The following is a 22,510-nucleotide window of genomic DNA, read 5'->3' as shown; positions in this document are numbered from 1 at the left end:
GGAGGGGGAGACAAACCGTGAGAGACTATGGACTCTGAGAAACAAACTGAGGGTTTTAGAGGGGAGGGGGGTGGGGGGGATGGGTTAGCCCAGTGATGGGTATTAAGGAAGGCACGTACTGCATGGAGCACTGGGTGTTACACGCAAACAATGAATCATGGAACACTACCTCAAAAACTAATGATGTAATGTATGGTGACTAACATAACATAATAAAATAAAATTTAAAATAAAAAGGGGGAGCAGAGATATGGGTAGCCTTGAGCTGGACCTTGAAGATCGAGTGGGAATCAGCAGGGGTGGGGGCACATTTGGGCTGTGCTCCTTCTGGAAGCTCTAGGGGGAGAGTCTTGTTCCTTGCCTCGTCTAGCTTCAGGTGGTTGCTGGCATTCCTTGGCTGTGGCCAAATCGCTTCATTCTCTGCTTCTGTGATCCCATTGCCTGCTCTCTGTGAAATCTCCTTCTGCTCCTTCTTATCAGGATACATGGGATGTAATTTAGGGCCCACCTGCATAATCCAGGATAATCTCTCCATCTTAGAGTTCACAGATTTCCAGGGGCTAGGACCAGGACATCTTTGGTTGACCCATTATTCAGCCTCGCACACTATTTTGCAGCCCCAGGACTGCTGACAGACACATGGCATGGCCACCACTAACCTGCATTCAGGCGAAATGGTCCCACCACTCTGTGCAAAACAGGGCAAGCTTTGCAGGCGAGGAGACCACCACCACCTTGGCATATGTCCCATATCCTCATCCTAGTCCGTCAACGGAGCCCCAACAGGGTAGAATGTCTCTGTGGTTTCTGGAGCTTACAGTTTCTGTCTGTCCTTTTCAACACTTTTGCCCTATAGCCCTTCCTGTTATTTTGTGTTTCTTAGAATGTGGCTAGCCGGCAGCCAACATTCATTTGAACCCATGCCCCATGTCATCACTTTATGGGGATTCTTTCTTTTAGGCCAAGACAAGCTGGTGGTGGGGATACCATTTCTCCCCTCGCTTCAGAGAGAAAGGAACCACGGTTCTTTGATTGGCTCAGTGGGTGACATGTCAAAAGTGGTGGAAGGAGGTTTCAACCCCAGGCCTCCAGGCCATTGAGCCAGCGTGCCATACACTGCCTTCCCGTCAGTCACAAGTCCATCTGATTATCAGTTTCCAGTGGTATTTTTGAAAATCTGATTTCATTTCACTAGATAACTAGCAGCATTCCTGTTGAGAAGCAATGGTGGGAATTCATACTTTATTGGAAAACATCTAATATTTTTAAAGATGACGGACTGAGACTGTATCCCCTTTTCATAAGGGAAGTGTCTGGAGTGAAGTCGCCCTCTGTAAGAGGGCAGCAGAAGCTCAGCTTCCTTAAGTTGAATTCAAGTGATCTGCTATATTTCTGTTGCTGCTCAACAGCCCTTTCTTCAGAAGTGCCTCAAATTAAAATTATAAACAGGATTTTGAGGAGATACTTAAAATGCTTGAAGAACTGAAGCTGCTCTAGTCAGTTTAAAAGCGATGACTTCTGTACGAATAATTGATGTGCCGTCAGGTCCCCTCACCTGTCCTTCTCGGCACTACTTTGTCCACTTATCTGCAGTTACTGTTTATGTCAAAATAATGGAAGTACATAGCTTCAGAGGCACCTGGCTGGCTCAGTCGGTGGAGTATGGGACTCTTGATAGCGGGGTCATTAGTTCAAGACGTACATTGGGCGTAGAGCTTACTTAAAAAAATAAGTAAATCAAGTTAAAAAAAATAACAGAAAGTACATGTCTTTAAAGTTCTTTATACTACATCTTTCACTTAGTCTGATTTTGCCTTGAATCCGTGAAAATGACCATAATACATGGCTGTTGCAGAGCTGTTAGGATTTGGGGGGCTCCAGAAATGGCATCATGTATGTGAATGGCTGATGAGCACGTGAAAACATGGAGCCCTCATACACTGACAGTGGCAATGTGAAATGGTCCAACCACTTCTGAAAACAGCTTAGCAGTTTCCTAAAAAGTTAAATAAACATACATTTACTGTATGATCCAACCATTTCACTCTTCGGTATTTACCCAAGAGAAATGAAAACTTAAGTCCCTACAAATCTGTGTGTGCGAAAGTTCATAGCAGCGTCATTCATAGTAACCAAATGCTAGAAACAACCAAGTGTCAATCAGCTAAGGAGTGGATAAGTAACATATGACCGGTCCATACAATGGAATACATCTTGGCCATAAAAAGGAAGGAAATACGGACGCAGGCTACAACACAGATGCACCTTAAAAACATGATGCTAAGCGACAGCAGCCAGACATGAAAGATCACCTATTATATGATTCCATTTAGATGACGTTTCTAGTAAATGCAGAACTATAGAGACAGAAAGCAAATCCATGGCTGCTGGGGGCTGAGGGTGGGAGCAGGGATTGACCTCAGGTGGCACACGAGACTTTGCGGCCGATGGAAGCCCTCTACAAGTGGATTGGGCTGATGCCCATGCAGCTGTATACATTTATGCCGTCTCATCAGACTGCACACTCATGATGGGTAAAGTCCCATGCTTCATAAAGGATAACTCCATAAATACCGAAATCATCCAAAAATGACATCCTAGCAATAACTCTTTGTATACATAAGTTTAGTAGTATTTCTACGTCTCAAACGTTTACCAGAAGGCTGTCACTTTATCTTGACGTAGGTGTTCTACTTACAAGCCACAGAATAGTTCATATTTTGTCGATTTAAAGGCTAAAAGGTGATTTCCCTTGTGTCAGGCCTTTAAGGTCTAGACTAGACCTGTTGGGCCAGTGATTTTTCTAAAATGATCGCTGCTATGGGTTGAATTGAACCCCGTCCCCCCAGAATTTCATCTATTGAAACCTTGACCCCCCAGGACCTCAGAGTGTGACCTTTTTAGAACTAGGCTCCTTGCAGATGCAATGAGTTCAGATGATGTCATACCGGAGTAGAGGGCCCCTGATCCAGTAAGACTGGTGTCTTTATTCAAAGGGGAAATTTGGACACAGAGACACAGGCACAGGGAGAAAATCGTGTGAAGATTGCAGTTTTGCTGCCACGAGCCAAGGAACTCTACCAGAGCTATGAGAAGGTCTGGAACAGGTCCTTCCCTAGAGCCTTCAGAGGGAGCCTGGCCCTGCCCACACTTTGGTCTCGGGCTTTTAGCAACATAATACATTCCTGTTGTTTAAGCCACAGGCTGTGGTACTTGGCAATGACACAGCCCTCAGTACTCTAATCACATGAACTTTTTTAAAGGAGTTTGAAATGCAGTTTGGCTTTGTGTGCATTGAGTTTGGTTGTTGTTTTTTTTTAATAACCTACTCTCATTAGAATGCCATTGCCCCAGAGGAAGAGCAGCAGGCCCCACAGCTCCTGCTGTTCCATTTGCAGAAGGCTTTCTGTCCTAGACAGTAGCAGTTTTTTGAAAACATGACCTTTTCTGGGGTTCAAAACGATCATTTCAAATGTCAGCAGTATCTTACAGCTACCTCCTAATCGCGTGTTCTTTGCCAGCTTGTTTTGACGGGAGCCATTCAAGTAGCAGACAAAGTTTCTTCAGGGAAGAGCTCAGTGCTTGTGCACTGCAGCGACGGCTGGGACAGGACCGCCCAGCTGACGTCCCTGGCCATGCTGATGCTGGACAGCTTCTATCGGAGCATCGAGGGGTTTGAAATATTGGTGCAAAAAGAATGGATAAGTTTTGGACACAAATTTGCATCTGTAAGTGAACAAAAAAGTCGATTTCTTAAATGTCACATCATTGCCATTTGAGATTTAGACTAGTTGTTAAGCTATATATTTGCTTTTGAAAAGACAATCTGAGGAGTCAAATGAAAAGTGTGTGCGATTCCTTGGGGGGGCAGTGAAAGTTGTTTTAGGAGACAGGTTTATCCATCTGCACTATTTACATTTTGACTCGAAAGTCATGCCAGGAGCCTGCATGGAAATGTTTACATTGAAATTGTGTGAAAGAAGGAAGGTAGAATGACCGTTCTTTCTCAGCTGTTATAGCCATTAGAACCAAATACATTTTACAGAGATGCTAGACTATTAGTTGAGGTTTTATTATTACTATTATTATTCTCTGATGCACCTTTCGAAAATTGAGAGAACCTATTAAAATTCATATTTCCAGGTCTTATTTCCAGATATACTTTGAAAAAGCCTTAAAAAAAAAAAAGATTTATTTACTTATGTATTTGAGAGAGAACACACACGAGCACGAGCAGGGGGAGGAGCAGAGGGAGAAAGAGCACCTCCAGCAGACTCCCCACTGAGCGTGGAGCTCAATGTAGGGCTTCATCTCACAACCCTGAGATCGTGACCTGAGCCGAAGTCAAGAGTCAGACATGCTTAACCAATTGAGCCACCCAGGTGCCCCTGAAAAAGCCTTTTTAACAAGCTCCCTCAGGTGATCCTCATCCATGTTTCCTAAGTAGTGTGAATAACATTTTCAAGTAGAAAGAACCATTGTTAATAAAAATAAACAGTGAGGCTTTTGTCTTGTCTTTAAGAGAGAAAAAACTTCACTTCCTAATCACACTGTTTTGGACATCGTTTCGAGGCTTCAGACTTGAGGGTTGGTCCCTTAGCACTAGCTAACCTAACTGCAGGCTGAGCTGGCCCAGTCTACCTGCAGCTGCTGGTAGAAATAGCTGTGAATGTGATGATGCTTTGCCAGTTGGCATTGGGATGTTATGGATATCTATACTGGATTTCCATTATTTCAAAACCTTTGCACATTTCTATATTGCCAAGGAAAAACATATACCATTTACTCTCTGAGAAACTTGGCATTTGGAAAGCAGATTGATGAGTTGTATTGTCACATTTTGTGGGTTATATATGCTTTCTCAGTTTTGTACCCGTAAATGAAAACAAATGGTCTTCATCCATTCATTTCAGAGAATAGGTCATGGTGATAAAAACCACGCCGATGCTGACCGATCTCCTATTTTTCTCCAGTTTATTGATTGTGTATGGCAGATGTCGAAACAGGTAAGGGATATGTACAGGATAAAAATACATTTGACTTCACGTTTAAGTATTTTGATCTAATGTCCGGGATTTGCCTCACAGTACACAGGGCCGAGATAGAGATGAAACGAGTCTGGCCCTATGTAAGTCATTGTTGAAGCTGGGTGATGGGTACATGGGGTTTACGGTTTTATTCTTGCTATTTATGTCTGGGATTTTCCATAATGTTTTAAAATTTAAATATTTCACTGCATCCTCTCTCCTAATGGAATTGACAGTCCCAAGTCGTCTTTTCCATTCCCTCTGTACCGGCTTATTGTACATAGGACACCATCAATGAAGAAACTACCCTGTACGCTCAGGAGAACCCAGCAAATCTGCTTGTTTTCCTTTGATTCCTATACTTGACACTCCTTCAAACTCCTCAGTCCTGTGCAGAGCACCAAGAAATGTAGGGTGTGTGCGGGTAGCAACCTCTGCTGGCCTTCCTGAAAGGCTACAAGGGGGCATCATGTATACACCTCTTTTCAGTCTATAAAAGATCAGTCCCAAGTTTTCATTCTTTGTTGGCGTGTTTTTGTCTAGTTCCCTACAGCTTTTGAATTCAACGAACGATTTTTGATTACAATTTTGGATCATCTGTATAGTTGCCGATTTGGTACTTTCTTATACAACTGTGAATCTGCTCGAGAAAAACAGGTGAGTGGAAATGGTAATCTGTTGAGTTGAATGTGTCTAGTCTTCCATGAATTAAAAAATATATATGTATATATATAGCTTGGTTTGTGGGAAATGCAGAGGGTTTGTTGAGTGTCTGGCATTTACTGCAAGGGTGAGACATTGACTTTGCCTTCGGAGAGTAGGAATGACTTTAAAGATATGGAAGGTCTCCCTCCCAAAACACCATAAAAACGTCAGGAAAGGGCATTGTTTTAAAGGCATAAACCTCTAAGAACAGGGAAGATGAGAAAGGAGACATAGCAACCAAATTTGGGAAGCCAAAAAGTTTGTAGATGACTTAGCTTGAGAAACGGGGTCTCAAACCAGCAGCGGGGAAGCTGAGAAGCAGCCCCACCTGGCATCGCGTAGAGCCCCAGATGACTCGGGGTCTGGGGCGAAGGGGGAAAGATAAGGCAACCTGCAGTTCTGTTTGGAATAAGCAGTTAGCTTCCCCAGACCCTGTCTCCTCTTCTCTGGAGCTGATGACTCTGACAGAGGTTTCTTCTCGAGAGAGCATGAGAGTGGCTCTCCGGGCTGGGGACCCGAGTGTCATCAGGGGGTGAGGTGAACGGACAGGAGCTCACTCTCCCTACTGACTCCCAGCATTCTGGCAACAGGTCCTTACGTTCTGGGTGGGAGCACGGAAGAACCTTCTCCGTTGGCGAGGGTGGGGGGAGAAAACGGAGCCCTCATACGCTGCTGTTGTGGCAGAAAGCTAAGCAGAGAGTTTGTCCTGTGACCCAGCAATGCCACTCGTAGGCACATACCCAAGGGAAATAAAAACAGGAGATGAAACAAAAAACCACCCACAGATGTTCAAAGAGCTAAAAGGTGGCAACAACCCCAGGGTCCGTCTGCTGATGACAGCATAAACAATGCGGCCTAGCCGTACGCTGGCCTATTATTCAGCCGTAAAAAGGAAGGAAGTTGTGAACCGTGCTACAGCGTGGACAAACCTTGAAAACATGCTCAGCGAGGGGAGCCAGACGCAAAAGCTCACAGATGGCATGATTCCATTTCTAGGAAATGTCCAGAATAACAAGGCCATCACGGCAGAAAGCAGATGAGTGTTTGCCGGGGGCTGGAGGGAGGGGAGAATGCGGAATGCCTGCTTAGTGGGTACGAGGGTGATGAAGAGCTCTTGGAACTTGAGAGAGGTGGTGGTGGCACAACTGAATTGTAGACTTTAAAGTGGTGAATTTTACGGTACGTGAACCCCACCTCAATTTAAAAAAATCATCCCTGGGGAAACCGACTAGCCCAAGAGGAAGGACTGAAAGATAGCAACACCCAGGGTTCCCCACAGTGAAGCTCATGTCGGTGAGCCTCGTGATCCCAGAGCTTCCAGTCAGCTCTTCAGTGCTCCACTCTTAAATAATAGCAGATAGCCAGGAGAGAGAAAAGCAGCTTGGAGAAAATGGTTACCAGGTAGGGAGGGGGGAGACGTAGACAGGCAGCTAGCATCGAATATGCCAAGAAAGATAAGAAAATATTGGTACCGTGAAATAATAACAGGATGTTGTTTGGAAAGAATATGTAGAGATCAGAAAACAACTTGAAATGAGAAGAGGTTAAAAACTCAGGAGAAGGGACGCCTGGGAGGCTCAGTCGGTTAAGCGGCTGCCTTCGGCCCAGGTCGTGATCCCAGGGTCCTGGGATCGAGTCCCACATCGGGCTCCTTGCTCAGCAGGGAACCTGCTTCTCCCTCTCTCTCCCTCTGCTAGTGCTCTCTCTGTCAAATAAATAAAATCTTTAAAAAAACAAAAAAAACTCAGAAGAAGAGTTGGAAGCTGAAGTGGAAATCTCCCAGAAAGAGCATTAGAAACAGAGGTAGAAGATGGAAAGATCAGCAAACTAGATCAGTCCTAGAGTCCAATATCCACATAATAGGGCTTCTAGAGAGAGAAACTGGAGAGACCCCAGAGCATGAAATCACCAAAATAATTTGAGAATATTTCCCAGAATTGAAGTATGTAAGTTTCCACATTGAAAGGCCTGCCACGTGCCCAAGCATGGTGGACAAAAATAGGCCCGTGCTAAGTAAGGCCCATCTTTGTGAAGTTTCAAAACACCAGGGACAAAGAAAAGATCCTTCAAGCTTCCAGAGAGAAAAGGAATGGGCCATTTGCAAAGAAACAGATCAAGAAGGCAAAATCTTCAATAGCAGTATCGGAAGCTGGAAGTCAGTGGAACATTGCCTTCAGAATTTTAAAGGAAAATGGTTTCAATCTAGAGTTTTCTAGCCACCAAACTGTCAACCAGGTTTTTAGGTAGACCAAAGATATTCTCAGACATGCATGGCATCAAGAGTTCCCTCCCACACCAAACCCTTTCTCTGGAAGCTGCTGGAGTGTCGGCTCCATGCAAACAAAGAAGACTGTGGGGGTGCCTGGGTGGCTCAGTGGTTAAGCGGCTGCCTTCGGCTCAGGTCATGGTCCCAGGGTCCTGGGATCGAGCCCCGCATCAGGCTCCCTGCTCCACGGGGAGCCTGCTTCTCCCTCTCCCTCTGCCCCTGCTTGTGTTCTCTCTCTCGCGGTGTCTCTCTCTGTCAAATAAATAAATAAATAAATAAATAAATAAATAAATAAATATCTTAAAAAATAATAATAAAAAAAAGAAAGACTGTGGAACTCAGGAGAGAGAGGCAACGGGATGCTCAGGGCGAAACGGAAAGGAGATCGTAGGTGCAGGCCGGGCACGAGGCGCGGGGGCAAGCAGTGTGGCTTGCTTTCCTCTGAGGAAGAAACCGGGGACGCCAGAGGTGCTGAGGGTCTTGACACAAGTTTGAGACGTTGGAGGAAGAGTTGGGGGTTGAATTCATGATAAATGCCAAGAAAAGTTAGCACACAGAACAGATAGTTGTTAAATCGAGGGAAGACAAAAAAATTCGTGCGGGAGAAGAAATCACAGAAAGGGACTGTGGGGCCTGCCTGAGAGTAGCATTTGCTTCATCATAGGGATCCAGGCACTAAATGTCAGTCTCATGAGAGCTATGGTGCGTGTTGGGAGTACGAGGCGGGACAGACAAAGTAAGTGCCTGTAGCTCCACAGCCCCCCGGGTAGCAAGGAAAGCATATTATCTAGAGATGTGGAGGTTAAGTACCAGATAGTCAAATAGATCAATTAAAAAAAAAAAAAAAATCAAACACAGTTGCTTGTGGGGAAGTGAGAGATAGCTGGGTTTTTTGTTTTTTTTTTCTCATAACAAACCTGGTCAGGCTATTTGACTTTTTAAACTATGTGTATGTACAAAAATAAAAGCAAGCATGCAAATGAACTCAACACAGTATAGCTTGTACAAGTGAATGAAGTTTTAGGTGGATTCCAAGGAAGACAAATTTATGCTGCCATATTTCTTGGTCACGTTAATGAAATATGTATGTTAAAGACATTTCTTCAGTCACTTATTTTAAGCTGTTCTTTTTTAGCTGCCAGTTTTAGCTTATTGGTCCTTTCTTATTGAAGTCATTACTGGGAAGAGTTTCAAAGTCTGCCTTCGATAATTTTAATAATTGTACCTTTTATTTCCCAAGCTTTGGGGTTTTTTTCTAGTTTACGCTCAAAATTGGTAAAAATCTCTAATAAACAATGAAAATGTGAATATCTGTATGAGCTGATGGACACCAAATGAGAAAGTAAAGATTCAGTGAAGTCAGTTATCCACGTGTTTTCAAATATCTGCACGTTGGCATGATAGAGAGCGAACATCTGGGTGGTTGATTAAAAAACCTTTATATCTAGATACCTACTGTCAAGCAGGCACAGGTTAAGATTTTACAGTTCTAACAAATACAAAAATGAAGAAAGCCGATGGGATCTTATGATAATTTTTCTTTCTGCTGAATTATAAAGAGCATGCTGCCCATCTGTTCATAAATCTTTTACCTAGCCAGGAATAGTCGTCTTAGGTCAGTGAATTGCATTTAATGGCCATTATCTATGCAAATATCAGTAAGTGGCTGCTGAACACTCACTGGCCCATGAGGCTTTTTGAGCTATTATGGGGATAATGTAAATGTGTGATTCAAGTTGAGGCTGAAAAATGGTTTGTGTACTTGTATGTTTTTACTTAGGCTTCCTGCTTTCTCTTTCTCCATAGAAAGTTACAGAACGAACAGTATCTTTATGGTCGCTGATAAACAGTAATAAGGACAAATTCAAAAATCCCTTCTATACTAAAGAAATCAATCGAGTTCTATATCCAGTTGCCAGTATGCGTCACTTGGAACTTTGGGTGAATTACTACATTAGATGGAACCCCAGAATCAAGCAACAAGTAAGTGAAGTGACATTATTAAAATGCAGTGATGTCTACTGATTATGACTTCTGGATTTAGATTAATGTTACTCGGTAGTGGGTTTTTTTTTTGTTGTTTTTTTTTTCATATTATGAGGGGGGGAATAAAAAAATCACACTTGCTTTCAAATGCAACTTTAATTAAAAATTGTTTTAATTACTGAGCTACTTATTTTGATTGGTGTTAAACTTATATTCTTATAAATAATGTAATTTTTTTTTTACTAAAATGTAAAATGATTGGAAGCTCTGGAAAATTTTTGAGTCTTGATTGCTAAGGATTTCCTTCAGTTAGTGGACATTGTTACACATAATAAGAAAATTCTTTCCAGTGAGTAGATTTTGATGATCCTCAGGGAAAAAAAACATTTTCTTCTGTCTGCTTCAGGTGTATGTACTGGGTCAGCTAACATCAGAGTGCATTTCACTGAGGATATTTACTTCTAAAATAAAGATAATTGATCTGTCAGTGGATAGTACATTCAGTTGGCCATTTATCAATCAAAAAGAGAAACAATGATTTTTGAAGCAAAAGAGTCCCCATTTTGTTAAGGACACACTCGGGCTTTCCATTCTCCCACCTCCACTTTATCCAAAATCAGAAGAGAAACACAGCCTGTGTGTAAGGGCTCGGAAGTGCCTCCAGTTTGTGATGTGTTTTCAGGGCTAGAAATATTCAGTATTTGCGATTGCCCTTTTGTAAAGGTTTGCACATTTTCCTGCAGTTTGGACGGCCAACTACCTGTTCTCACAGGCCAGTCTTGCGTAAGTGCCAGCTTTAATCCCGCTCGAAATCGCGGGGCAACAGCAGGGCCCGGGTGCTGCATTCTGTCTCTTAGATTGTTTATCCCACTCAGGCAGCTGGCTGCACGCCAGGCTGTGCCCTCTCTTCCATTGGGGAATGCCTGCTTCAAGCTGGCACTCTCGTTTCAAGGTCTCTGCTGATCGCATGGAAGGCTTCTGCAATTCAGTAATGGTGGAAACGTGTAATCTCTCGGAAAGTGACAGAGTCCAGGGCTTGAGAACACTCACTTGTTTAGTTTGAGATTTGAGAAGCACAGTGAGGGAATTTATTTAGCAGTAGTTCTAGCCTTTGGAATATCAAGTAAAGAGGAAATGGGAATTTTGCCAGGGTTCTAACTGCTGTTACAGAGAACATGTTCCTTTTCTCATAAAAAAAAAAAAAAAAAACCCAATGAAATGTGCAGTGTCTCCTATAAATTGACCCTTTTCTGTGTTTATTGTGACCTTTTTTAAAACATTAGTAATTAGAAAGTATCACCAATTTCTGTATAGATTCTCTAATCTCCCCTCACCCATTTGTACTTGGAGAAATTCTTAAAATACAGGGAATTTAGAGCAATTCATTTCTGAACATATAAAGGTAATAATTGTGTGACAAGTCAAGTAGGAAGAAACATTATTAGAATAACTTACTAGAGTGTATCTACCCCCTTATTTTTATGGAGGTTAGCAAAAAATGGAACTGGGCCAGTTAGGAACACACATTTTTTGATAGAGGTTTCTATTTTGAGACAGTAATTGGTCTGTATTATGATCTGTGAAATTTACTCCAAAAAGAAAGTAACTTATCCTTTCTATATAGATTTTTCTGAACGTGGAGGGTACTACACATATCTTTGTATTTTCAGGGCGGCGAGGGGAGGGGCTGTGGAGCACACAGGGTGCCTAGAAACATAAGCCGGTGATGGTAGTGCTCGGGGAGAAATGTCATCATGGAAGGTGTGAATTAAATGCATTACATTTCCTTAAAGATCTCCTGTAGAACATTATTTCATTCAGAAATAGATTTTAATCGGATCACATAGGACTTTTTAAATTAGTAAACCTCAAGGAATATACTTAACCACTTAAAAGTTAAATTGTTGGGCACCTGGGTGGCTCAGTTGGTTAAGCAACTGCCTTCAGCTCAGGTCATGATCCCAGGGTCCTGGGATCAAGTCCCACATCAGGCTCCCCCTGCTCTGCGGGGAGCCTGCTTCTCCCTCTGCCTGCCACTCCCCTGCTTGTGCTCTCTCTCTCTCTCTGTCAAATAAATAAATAAAATCTTTAAAAAAAAAAAAAGTTAAATTGTTGTTCAGTTGTGTGGCCCAGTTGGTATACAAACAATTACTGGGTACCTGTCGCATTCACAGCACTGCAATACCCTAGCAGACACAGCCCGTCCCTCTAATGAGCTCTGGCCTAGAAGAAGGCAGGGTCAGTGTGCTTTTTAAAAGCAAAAACCACCAACCATTGCTGCGACATAAAAACTGAGCGGAGTGGACGGAAAGAGCAGTGCTTACATTTGAAGAGCTATCGGGGAAGCCCGTTTGGTACATGTATTAAGGTGAGGGAATTGCTCATGCCGGAAGCAAAAGTGTTCCATGAGTCCCGTTATAAGCCTGAATGAGGCCTTGGGCTGCCGGGGCGCCTCCTATTATGTATCCTTCAGCAGCTGCCGCCCTCCGGTAGCGGTTAAGCAGGCCCACGCTGGCGAGCTCACATCTTTGCACAGTGATCGCCACAGGATGAGAACAGGGACAGTCAGATAGGAACAGGCTGACCCGTGTGGCGCTTCAGTCATTTCTGAGGGGAACGCCAAAAGGAGTGGGCCTCTGAAAGCTGTTTGAAGGCCGAGATCCTTCCATAGCCCGTGTCGTGTGCTGCGCTGAGCACACTCTGGACTTGCGTTCGGTCCCGGGGAGAGGCCGGGCTGTAGCTTTTGCAGCCGCTTGACTTTAAACTTCATTTCTTGTGATTTTGCCTTTTGGACTCTTTCCTTGTAGCCTCTCAGTGGTTTGTGTTTGTCTATAGGCTAATGGCTTCTGGATATTTTGTACCCATCACCAGACTGAATTCTCTTCATTTCGAATCATTTTTTGGTCTACTCTCTTGAGATTTCTAATTATACAGCCTTGTCATCTGCAGAAATGGTTTTTTACCTCTGATTCCTTTTTCTTGTCTAATTGTCCTTGCTGGTACAATAACAAACTGATTCTAATAGTCATCTGAAAAAAGGGAAACTTAAAAAATAGCCAGGACAGTTTTGGAGGAGAATATCGAGGAAGAGCTTGTCCCGCTCTTTGCAGGGGTCGAGCCCAGAAGCAGACTGCACAGGTGGGGAGCCCCGGTAGGTTGATGCAGACGGAAGGACCGGCGATGGTAAACTGGCCTCGCACAGCAGATCAACGTGGACATGTCTAAAATGGGCCTCCTGGTCCCGCAGAACCTGTTCCTCCTGCCATCTTTCCCATGTTGGTTCTTGGCAACTCCATCCTAGTCACTCTGGCCAGAAACCGGGGAGCCCTCCTCGACTCCCTTCTCTCTTGCACCCCTTTTGCAGTCTGTCGGCAGAGCCTGCTGGACTCGGCCTTCAAAGCCCATATGACCCCAGACCCTCCGTACCAGTCCCCCCGCTGCCGGCCTGGTGCAGGCCGTGTGGTGCTGCCTCGCCTTCTAGCTGGACTCCCTTCCTTCCTTCTGGTGTGTTCTCAACATGGTAGCCAGAGCGATCCTTGTAAAGTACATCCCGCATCCCACCGCCCCTCCACACAAAACTGTCCACGGAGCTGCTCACCTCACCCGGCACCAAAGCCCAGGTCCCTGCAGTGGTTTCCAAGGCCTGAGCGGCATCCCACCAGTCCTGCACCTCTTACCCTGGTCTGCTTCCTTTCCAGAATGTTCCTCACCTTTGAACACCCCCTGGAACTCAGACTTGTGGTATTCTTTGCTTGTCTGTCTCCCTCTGCTGGAAGGAAAATGCCATAAAAATGGGGATTTGGGCCTCCTTTGTTCACTGATGGATCCCAAGTGCCCAGAACAGTGGCTGCCCTCAGCTGAATATACAGAGAAAAATGGACAAAAGACATTAGCAGGTTGTGCACAGTATCTACTGGGTGTCACACACTCTACCAAGCATTCCTGTTCTTTTTTTTTTTTTAAAGACTTTATTTGAGAGCACGAGAGAGAGAGAGAGAGAGAGAGAGAACACACAAGCAGGGAGGGCAGAGGGAGAGGGAGAAGCAGGCCCCCCCGCTGAGCAGGGAATCCGACGCGGGACTCGATCCCAGGACCCTGAGATCATGACCTGAGCTGAAGGCAGACGCTTAACCGACTGAGCCACCAAGGTGCCCCCAAGCATTCCTGTTCTAATGCCACATGTGCCTTTCTGAAAAACTTCACATTCTGCAGTCACAGTAAAGAAACAGGGCTTACAGGAAGAACAGGATTAGGAGCAAGGAGGAGACCTCTTCCAACCTGTGGACGTTTGTAACCAGAGCTCTAATGGAAACACCAGTGCGGGCCCCTGGCTGGCTCAGTCGGGAGAGCATGCAACCCTTTGTCTCAGGGCTGTGAGTTCGAGCCCCACGTTGGATGTAGAGGTGACTTAAAAATACAATCTTAAAAAAAGAAAGGAAAGAAAGGGATGCCTGAGTGGCTTCGTTGGTTAAGCATCTGCCTTCAGCTCGGGTCATGATCCCAGGGTCCTGGGATCGAGCCCCAGAATCGGGCTCCCTGCTCAGTGGGGAGTCTGCTTCTCCCTCTCTCTCTGCTGCTCCCCCTGCTTGTGTGCATTATCTCTCGCTCTCTTTCTCTCACAAATGAATAAGTAAAATCTTTAAAAAAAAAAGAAAGCAAAGAAAAAGAAACACCAGTGCCACTAGAAACGCGGGCACCATCACATGTCTGTGGCATTTTTATCTGGCCTCTGTCGACCACTCCTTGGCAGCTTGTGGTGGGTCGAATGGTGTCCCCCTAAAAGACATGTCCACTCTGAACCTGGGAATGTGACCTTATTTGGGAAAGGGGTCCTTAGAGATGTTACTAAGTTAAGGATCTGAAGATGCCATCCTCCTGGATTTGGAGTGGGCCCTACATCGCGTGATAGGTGTCCTTGCAAGAGAAAACAGAAGGAGATTTGAGCCGCAGACACTTATGGGGAGGAGGCGCTGTGGAAACAGAGGAGGTGGGAGGGATGCAGCCACAAGCCAAGGAAGCCTGGAGCCCCCCCGAAGCTGGAAGAGGAGAGGAAGGAGCCTGCCCTGGAGCCTCCAGAGGGAGCACAGCACTGCTGACAGCCTGATTTCAGGCTTCTGCCCTGCAGAGCTGTGAGAAAATACATTATCTGTTGTGTTAAGCACTCCCCGCCCCCCCGTTTTGTGTTCATTTGTTATGGCAGCCCCAGGAAGCTCAGACACAGTCTTAACCCCCAGGGTTCCTGCTGTCTCCTCGAGGCTCTGGTGCAGCCCGCTCTCCTCCACATTACGGACCCAGGCCAGGGTGCGGCCTGCTTCATCAGTGCGTTGTCTCCACAGCTTCCATGTTGGGGCTCATAGCGTAACGCGGTGGAAAGCAGGATGGTTCCAGAAGCCACTAGCGCTGAAGGAATGCACTTCCGTAGACTTTTGGCCTTTTTCTTAATGTCTTCATATACTGCTCAAGCTTTCTAGGAGCTTGCCTTTAATCACCTCAAAACACGCTGGTGAGGGAGTCTTCTGGGGGCTGTCCTATCGCGTATCTTGGCCTGGGTGGGTGATCACATTAGTGTATGTCTATGTAAAGGCTCACTGAGCTGAACATTTTAAGCTCTGTACACATTCCTGTCTGTAATTCATACATCAGTACAAAGGTGTAAAAAGTCCGCACGCTCGGGAGCATCACTTTCTGTTCTAACCTGACTTCTAACCTCCGGACCGCTGCGAGACCCCCCATTCATCAATGAAGCAGAACTGACCGTATTGGCTGCCCTCGCTCTCCCAGCAATCCCGTGAGGTCTGTGCCGTTTTTAGTCCCATTTCACCGGTGGGGGAAATGGAGGCATCCAGGTTAAGTCCTGCAGCTGGTAAGAGGCAGACCCGAGACTGACCCTGAGCTAACGGGCGTCGGCCGTGCGGCTCGCAGCTCTGAGTTGACACGGGCAGTAGCACGTGAAAAGAGGTGCAAAGTAAAGCTGTCCCGAGATGCCACCTTACAGTCACCAGATTGGCCCAAACCAGAAAACCATTACTCTTGTATCCCAAGCGCTGATGAGGACGTGGAGCACCAGACATCACTAGTGACGGAGTGTAAGGTCATACCACCACGTCAGAGAACGTTCGGCAGCATGTGATAAAGCTGAAGAGACCATGCTGTCCTCCCCGGCAGGCCCCACCCCCACCCCCAGGAAACGGCCTTCAAGAACCATTTAGCGGATGTGCACGAGGACAACACAGCATTGCACGTAGTAGGGGGAGCACTGGACACCCCCGGGTATCTGTCGCTGGGGGAGTGCAGAAATCAGCTGTGCTTTATTCATTCAGTGGGACTCAACCGGGATCGAATTCAGAAACATGGGTGAAAATGCCAGGTGATAAATACAGAATACCACCATTAATGTAACTTTCACAAGATAGACAATAATAGCGTATTTTGTTTCCAGATACTCATGTATAGGAAAAGTATCATAAATCTGCACAGGAAAGAAGGCCACACGCCAATTTGAGAAGAGTTGTTGCCTCTGGGAACGAAAGAGGGCAGTGGGCCTGGGGCCGGGGGACACAGGAGACCGGAGCCGTGTCTGGGTTGATAAACCTTAAAAAGATGGCAAGCCCACGTGTACAGGAGCTGCTTTCTTGGTGGCGAAGAGCTGGGTGTTTTACCCTTGTACTTTTCTGTATTTTTGGCATCTGTACATTAAAGGTCAGTACGAGGGTTTCTTGTAACACCCGTTTGTGCTTCTTTCTAGCAGCCCAATCCAGTGGAGCAGCGGTACGTGGAGCTCTTGGCCTTGCGCGACGAATACATACAGCGGCTCGAGGAACTGCAGCTTGCCAGCTCGGCCAAGCTCTCCGATCCCTCGACTTCGCCTTCTGGTCCTTCACAGATGATGCCGCACGTGCACACTCACTTCTGAGAGGGAACCCCGGTGCCGCGTTAGAGCTCTGAATAAAGGAGATGGTTGACGTTCATTTAGGGCCTCTGTACAAAGTAGATTAAAATAATTGCCTCCGTGTAGAACTTGAACTAACAGAATCTTAAACTCTTGAATATGTGCCTTCTAGAATACATATTACAAGAAAACTGGTGTCTACAGGGCAATCAGAAGAAAGGAGCCAAGATGGGGTTTTGGAAAATCCTGACACCTTTCAAGAACAGTTTTTGAAAGATAAAATTGAAATTGAATTTACCTCTTTCGAAATACTGTGTATACAATACGTATTTTGTGGGCTTAATTGGAATGACATGATTTTAAACTTAAGTGAAAAAATATGTTTGTGAACCGGATTTTCCTTAGGCTGCTTCTAAATAGTTGCTTTGGAGTAAAACGAGCCCAAATGTGAAAGATGTTATTGCCAAAACCAGATCGAGCTCATCTTCTGAGGTATCATCCAAAAGCAAGGTGTTTAAATAATTGCCAAACTTTATACCATCGTCAGTGGTGGCTTAAAGAGAAATAGCTGTGTAGATGAGTTTTTCGTTATTTTGAAATTTTGGAATCTGAAGTGTTTTCCCCTAATTTTCAAGAGGAGCATATTTTTATATTACACTGATGGGGCCCAGTCAAACATGATTTTTTTTAAAAATTTTTTGCCAGTTCTATTTTCTAAGTTCTTCCATGAGCTTGCCTAAAATTCTGCTCCATTTTCAGGTTGTGGAAACCCCCTTATATAGCACTGTTTGAGGATGTCGGGGGCATTATGCTGCTTTGGTGAATGTTTTCGCAAACGTCGCTCTAGTCAGACCAGCTTATCTGCCAAAGTGTGGGGTTGACCACCTTGGATGTATGAGCTGTTGCTAGAGCATCATTCTTTGAAATAAAAGCCACAGATGTACATTTGTTGAGCGTATTCTTGAAAGTATTGTATTTCAATTTACATGGTGTTGGATGCCCCTCCCCCCAAGCGTGCATTAAACTGGTTCTACAAATTTTTACTTGAAATGTACCCAGCAGTTTGCTTTTTCAGGTTTTTGGGGAGTTCTTTTTGTTTTGTTTTTGTTTTTGTTTTTGGTAATAGTACTAGTGGTAAATGAAGTTTCAAATGCAGTTCTATTTGATATCTGAACTAATTCATTTAGTTAAGTATATTTGTAAAAGTTAAGGCTAGAGTTAAAACAATTAATGTTTTACAGTGATTTGTAAAGGACTATTTATAGCTAATATGGTTTTGTTTTCAATGAATTAAGAGATTAAATATATATCTTTGTAAATTATTTTATGTCATAGCTTAATTGGTCTACCAAATAAGACATCTCAAATACAGTAGTATCGTGTATAAATTTTGTATGTATAAGAAATTTTATTAGACATTCTCTTGCTTTTTGTAAACGCTGTAAATATTTCATAAATTAACAAAGTGTCACTCCATAAAAAGAGAAAAGCTAATACTAATAGCTTAAAGGATTTTGTGAAATGTCATGAAAAAGTTTTCATGACAATAATGACTAAAGACCTGCTGTAATAAATGTATTAACTAAAATAGCACTCTGTTTTCAGGGGTGTAACTGTGTGTGTGGGGGAGGGAGGGGTGTTTGGGTGTCTTTCTTTTCCTGGCTCAACTTCACATGCTCTTTGTCTTACTAGCAACCTTGCAGGCCCCTCCCAAAACTCAACAACATGGGACATTTAAGTGTATTAACGGTGCCAATTTTAAGCCACAGCTGTCTTTCTTAAAGTCCGGAGAGCTTCCGCAGAAGAGCTAGGGTGCGTAGACGTGAGACTTCAGACTCTGGATGCGGACCACAGCGGCCGGCGTTAAGGGAGGCTGAGACACTGGCGCGAGTAAACCATAGTCGGTGTCTCTGGCGGTAAGAATTCAAAACTGTTGTCGAATAGTACAGCCGGTTGGAAATTATGTGCATTCTAAGAATGCTAAATAGTTCTAGCAGTAAACTAAAATTAACCGTTTTTTGGAAATCTGAATAGGACTCTTAAAAGATTAAGTGTATCTTTGAAAACTCTGAGTATTTGAAATACTCTGCCAAGGTTCTTCCTCGACATTGCTGCGTTGAGTCCTCACTGCAGCCTCATGGGCTCCGTGGCGTTCTGGCATCCCTGTTTTCCAGCCCAGGAGAGTGTCGTTGAAACAAATGTGCACAGGCGTCACGCTGAATTCTGCGTCTCTCGAGTTCCCAGTGAGTAGCCTTAGCTCTGCCATCGGGAATGAAATAGAAGAATCTCTCTTCCTGGGACAGCCCTTCAAATAATTTGGAATCATATATATTTTTGATAATATAATAGTTTTCCCTAACTATGGTCCTAGCACTTTCTGATCTACTTTTGATAATGCAATGAAGCTTATCCTTCTTCTTTTTTGGTAGGAATAATACTCAAAACTCTCAAAACAAGCTGACTAGTAGTTCGTCACCTGCAGGCCTCTCCACAGAACACAGATTTGTGGTGTTGGTCATTCAGACAGCTCTTGCGGCATGTGGGGCATTGGACGAAAGCAGGACCATATAAAGGGAATGTTCTTAATTATGAGAGTTTTCCACACAGTATCTACACCTGTGACTGGAGGACGTGGCCATCAGAGCAGAAGCACAGGGGACCCCCAAAGCAAATAAGAAACATATGCAAGGCGCATCCCACAAATAAGGAGGATTAGCACATCTGCAGGAAAATATTGTGGTTGAAATAGATTGCGGTTGAATTGTTGGAGGTTCACAGAATCCCTCACTAAAAGCACGATGCTGGAATACCAATACTTGAAGTGAGTCTAATCCTCCAACATCTATTGGTGGGCTTATAACTTAATTAGGGAATTGTTAGCGAAGTCTTTTGTATTAAGTGTATTTGGAAGATGAAAGATCAGCAAAATGAAGCATGCTCATTTCCTTATGAGGCTTAGATTCAGACATGGATTAGTCCTTATTTGCGAAGGCAATAATGTATTTAACCACATAGAGTAGCTACACATTTACACATGACTGTTAGGTCCTGACGGTTCATTTTCCAGTAGCTTTGGACAACATGACTTACTCATTTACAGCTGGTAATGCTTATGTGCTTCTGAAATTGACTGCATTTCCCAGTGCATTCCATATAAATTACAAAAGAAAGTCGTTCACCTCGTTTCGGGGGCCTGATCACACAAACTTGTCTTAGTCAGGATGCATGGAGACCTGGGCTTCTGTCTGAGCTCTGGAACTGCTTCTTGGATGGAAGGTGTGAGGCACTCCCGGCTCCCGGATGTGATGGATCTGGAGGCCTGGAGGAGGCCTCAGCGTCCACTGTTCAGCTAGGGTATGGGCTTCACGTTCTCGAAGGTTCCTTCCAGTTCAAATGGCCCTTCCCAGAAAATGCATTTTAATCACTCGTGCCCATATAAGATTTATGGCACAAAACGGCACTTGCCTCACATATTAGCTTCCTGTTTCTGCTACAAGAAATCACCACAAACTTAGTGGTGATTATCTTACAAGGCATTTGTCTTCTTACAGTCCTAGAGGTCAGAAGTCTGAAATTGGTCTCACTGGCCTAAAGTCAAGGTGCCGGCAGGGCTGCGTTCGTTCTGGAGGCCCTAGGGGAGAGTCCTTTTCCTTTTCCGGCTTCTTGTGGCCGCCTGCTTCCCCGGATCCGTGGCCCGTTCCCGTCTCTAAAGCCAGCAGCAGAGCATCTTCAAATGTTCGGACTCTGACTCTTCTTCCTCCCTCATTGACATTCACAGGCCCCTGGCAACACCGGGCCCACCTGGATAACCTAGGCTAGTCTACCCGTCTCAGGGCCAGCTAACTGATAACCTTAATTCCCTCCGCTACCTTAACCCCCCCTTGCTGTGTAAGCTACCGTATTCCCAGGTTCTGGGGATTAGGAGGTGGACATAGTTTGGGGGAGGGGCATTATAATGCTTACTGTGCCTCAGTCCTTCCAGCTTCAGATGGCGGGTGAATGCAGGCTGAGAGAGGTCGAGACGCTGCTAGGCTGTCCCGTCACCAGCTATACAGTTACTTTAGGTAAAGGCCAGCTCCATCCATTTCGTGACATCTCAGGGAAAATCTAGCCTTCTAGTTGCCTCTGGCTTTGCCCCCGGTTCTGGCTATCCTTTCTATCCTTGCATCTATCCAAAGCCAGACCATGTGCTTTCAGTTCCCTTGGTCCCTAAATGGAGGAAAGGGAGCTGTTTACTGGGGGTATGTGTGCCGAACCCTATACTATCTAGCATCCCCACAGCCTTATAAAATGGATAGGGTTTTGTTTTGGTTTTTGGGGGGTTTTTTTGGGTCATTTTATAGATGAGACTAAGGCTCGGAACCAGGAGTGCTTTTATAAAGTAAGGTCACTTCAACAAAGACTGTCTACTATGACCCAGACCTGTGCCAGCCGTTTTTTATTTGGAAACAGAAATGAATAAAACAGTGGCCTCCTTCAAGGAGCGCCTGGCCTAGAGGGAAGACGGTTCGGTTAACGGCTAATTGCCGCCTGCTCTGACAAAGGATGGGAGGTCAGGGAGGAGCTTCTCGGGAATGCCGTCAGAACAGAGTCTTGAAAGTTAAGTAGGAGCTCAGTCACATCTGTCTGGAGAAATGCACGTTCAAACCACACTGAGATACTATCCCACACCCACGTATTGGCAAAACTTTTAAAAGTCTGGCAATCCCAAGCATTAAAGAGGTTGTGGGCCGATAGGAATTCTCATACACTGCTTTGAAGAACAGTTGGCATCATCTGGTAAAATTGATGCCTACCCTATGATGTAGCATTCCCACTCTCAGGCATATAGATGCCCTTGAGAAATGAGAACTTCTATGCACCAAAAGACACGTACAAGAATATTCATTGCATTGTCTCTAATGCCCCCCCAAAACTTGAAACACCTCAAATACCCATCTACAGTAGAACGGATGAATTGTGGCGTATTCCCACAATGGAATTATATGCACCCAGGACGAATGATCAAACCACAGCTACATACAACACGGATGACTCTCATAAGCTTGTTGGTTGAAAGAAGCCAGAAACAAAAGAATATATACAATAGTACTCCATTTGTTGAAGTTCAAAACCAAACAAAATCTTGTTTTGGCGTGTATACATGGTAAAACAACAAAGAGAAGGGAACAGTACAAATCGAAGGATCTGGTACTTTAAACGTGATGCGGTATGTACAGAACCCAAAGAAAGTTGGTGTTCCCGGATCGTAAGGTGCACGGGACTGGGAGAGGATCGAGACGTAGGCAGGGGCTGGTCAAGGAACTCCCTCCGGGCTACGGTAAAGAACGGGTATTTCCTTCTCTAGGTCATAGGAGCCACTGAAGGGGTCCACTGGGGCAGGGGAGGGACGTGATAAAAAGCGAGCCACTGTGGCAGCCAGTGGAGGGTGGGTTGCAGGGTGGCAAGACTGGGGACAGGCCGGTTGGAGGCTCTTGTAGTTGATCAGACATAGAGGACTGGGCCTGGAGTGTGGATGAGTAGAGAGAATATCAGGGTGGAGGAGCAAATGGGGGCAGTGCTGAGGCCTGTTTGGGACATGCTGAGCATACTGTATACAGAAAAACAGATTTGCGGATAAAATCACCCAGCAGGGCC

The 22,510-nt window shown here is 44.8% G+C and overlaps 1 protein-coding gene across 3 annotated transcripts in view; it reads left to right on the top strand.

Moving 5' to 3' along the window:
• Positions 1 to 18,466, top strand: part of MTM1 (myotubularin 1) — a 96,488-nt gene extending 78,022 nt beyond the window's left edge. For all 3 annotated transcript variants that reach the window (XM_081808121.1, XM_081808123.1, XM_081808122.1), the window contains exons 11-15: positions 3,522 to 3,728; positions 4,914 to 5,006; positions 5,571 to 5,684; positions 9,805 to 9,981; positions 16,730 to 18,466. In XM_081808121.1, coding sequence (XP_081664247.1) covers positions 3,522 to 3,728; positions 4,914 to 5,006; positions 5,571 to 5,684; positions 9,805 to 9,981; positions 16,730 to 16,897 — 759 coding nt within the window. In that variant the 3' untranslated portion in view covers positions 16,898 to 18,466. The remainder of the gene's footprint in view (positions 1 to 3,521; positions 3,729 to 4,913; positions 5,007 to 5,570; positions 5,685 to 9,804; positions 9,982 to 16,729) is intronic.
• The last annotated feature ends 4,044 nt before the right edge of the window (positions 18,467 to 22,510 follow it).

This window comes from Leptonychotes weddellii, chromosome X (assembly GCF_054177405.1).
Source record: "Leptonychotes weddellii isolate Sample4059 chromosome X, ASM5417740v2, whole genome shotgun sequence".
Taxonomy (NCBI): Eukaryota; Metazoa; Chordata; class Mammalia; order Carnivora; family Phocidae; genus Leptonychotes; species Leptonychotes weddellii.
Note: the sequence above shows the minus strand (reverse complement) of the source record. Positions and strands in the feature narration are given on the sequence as shown.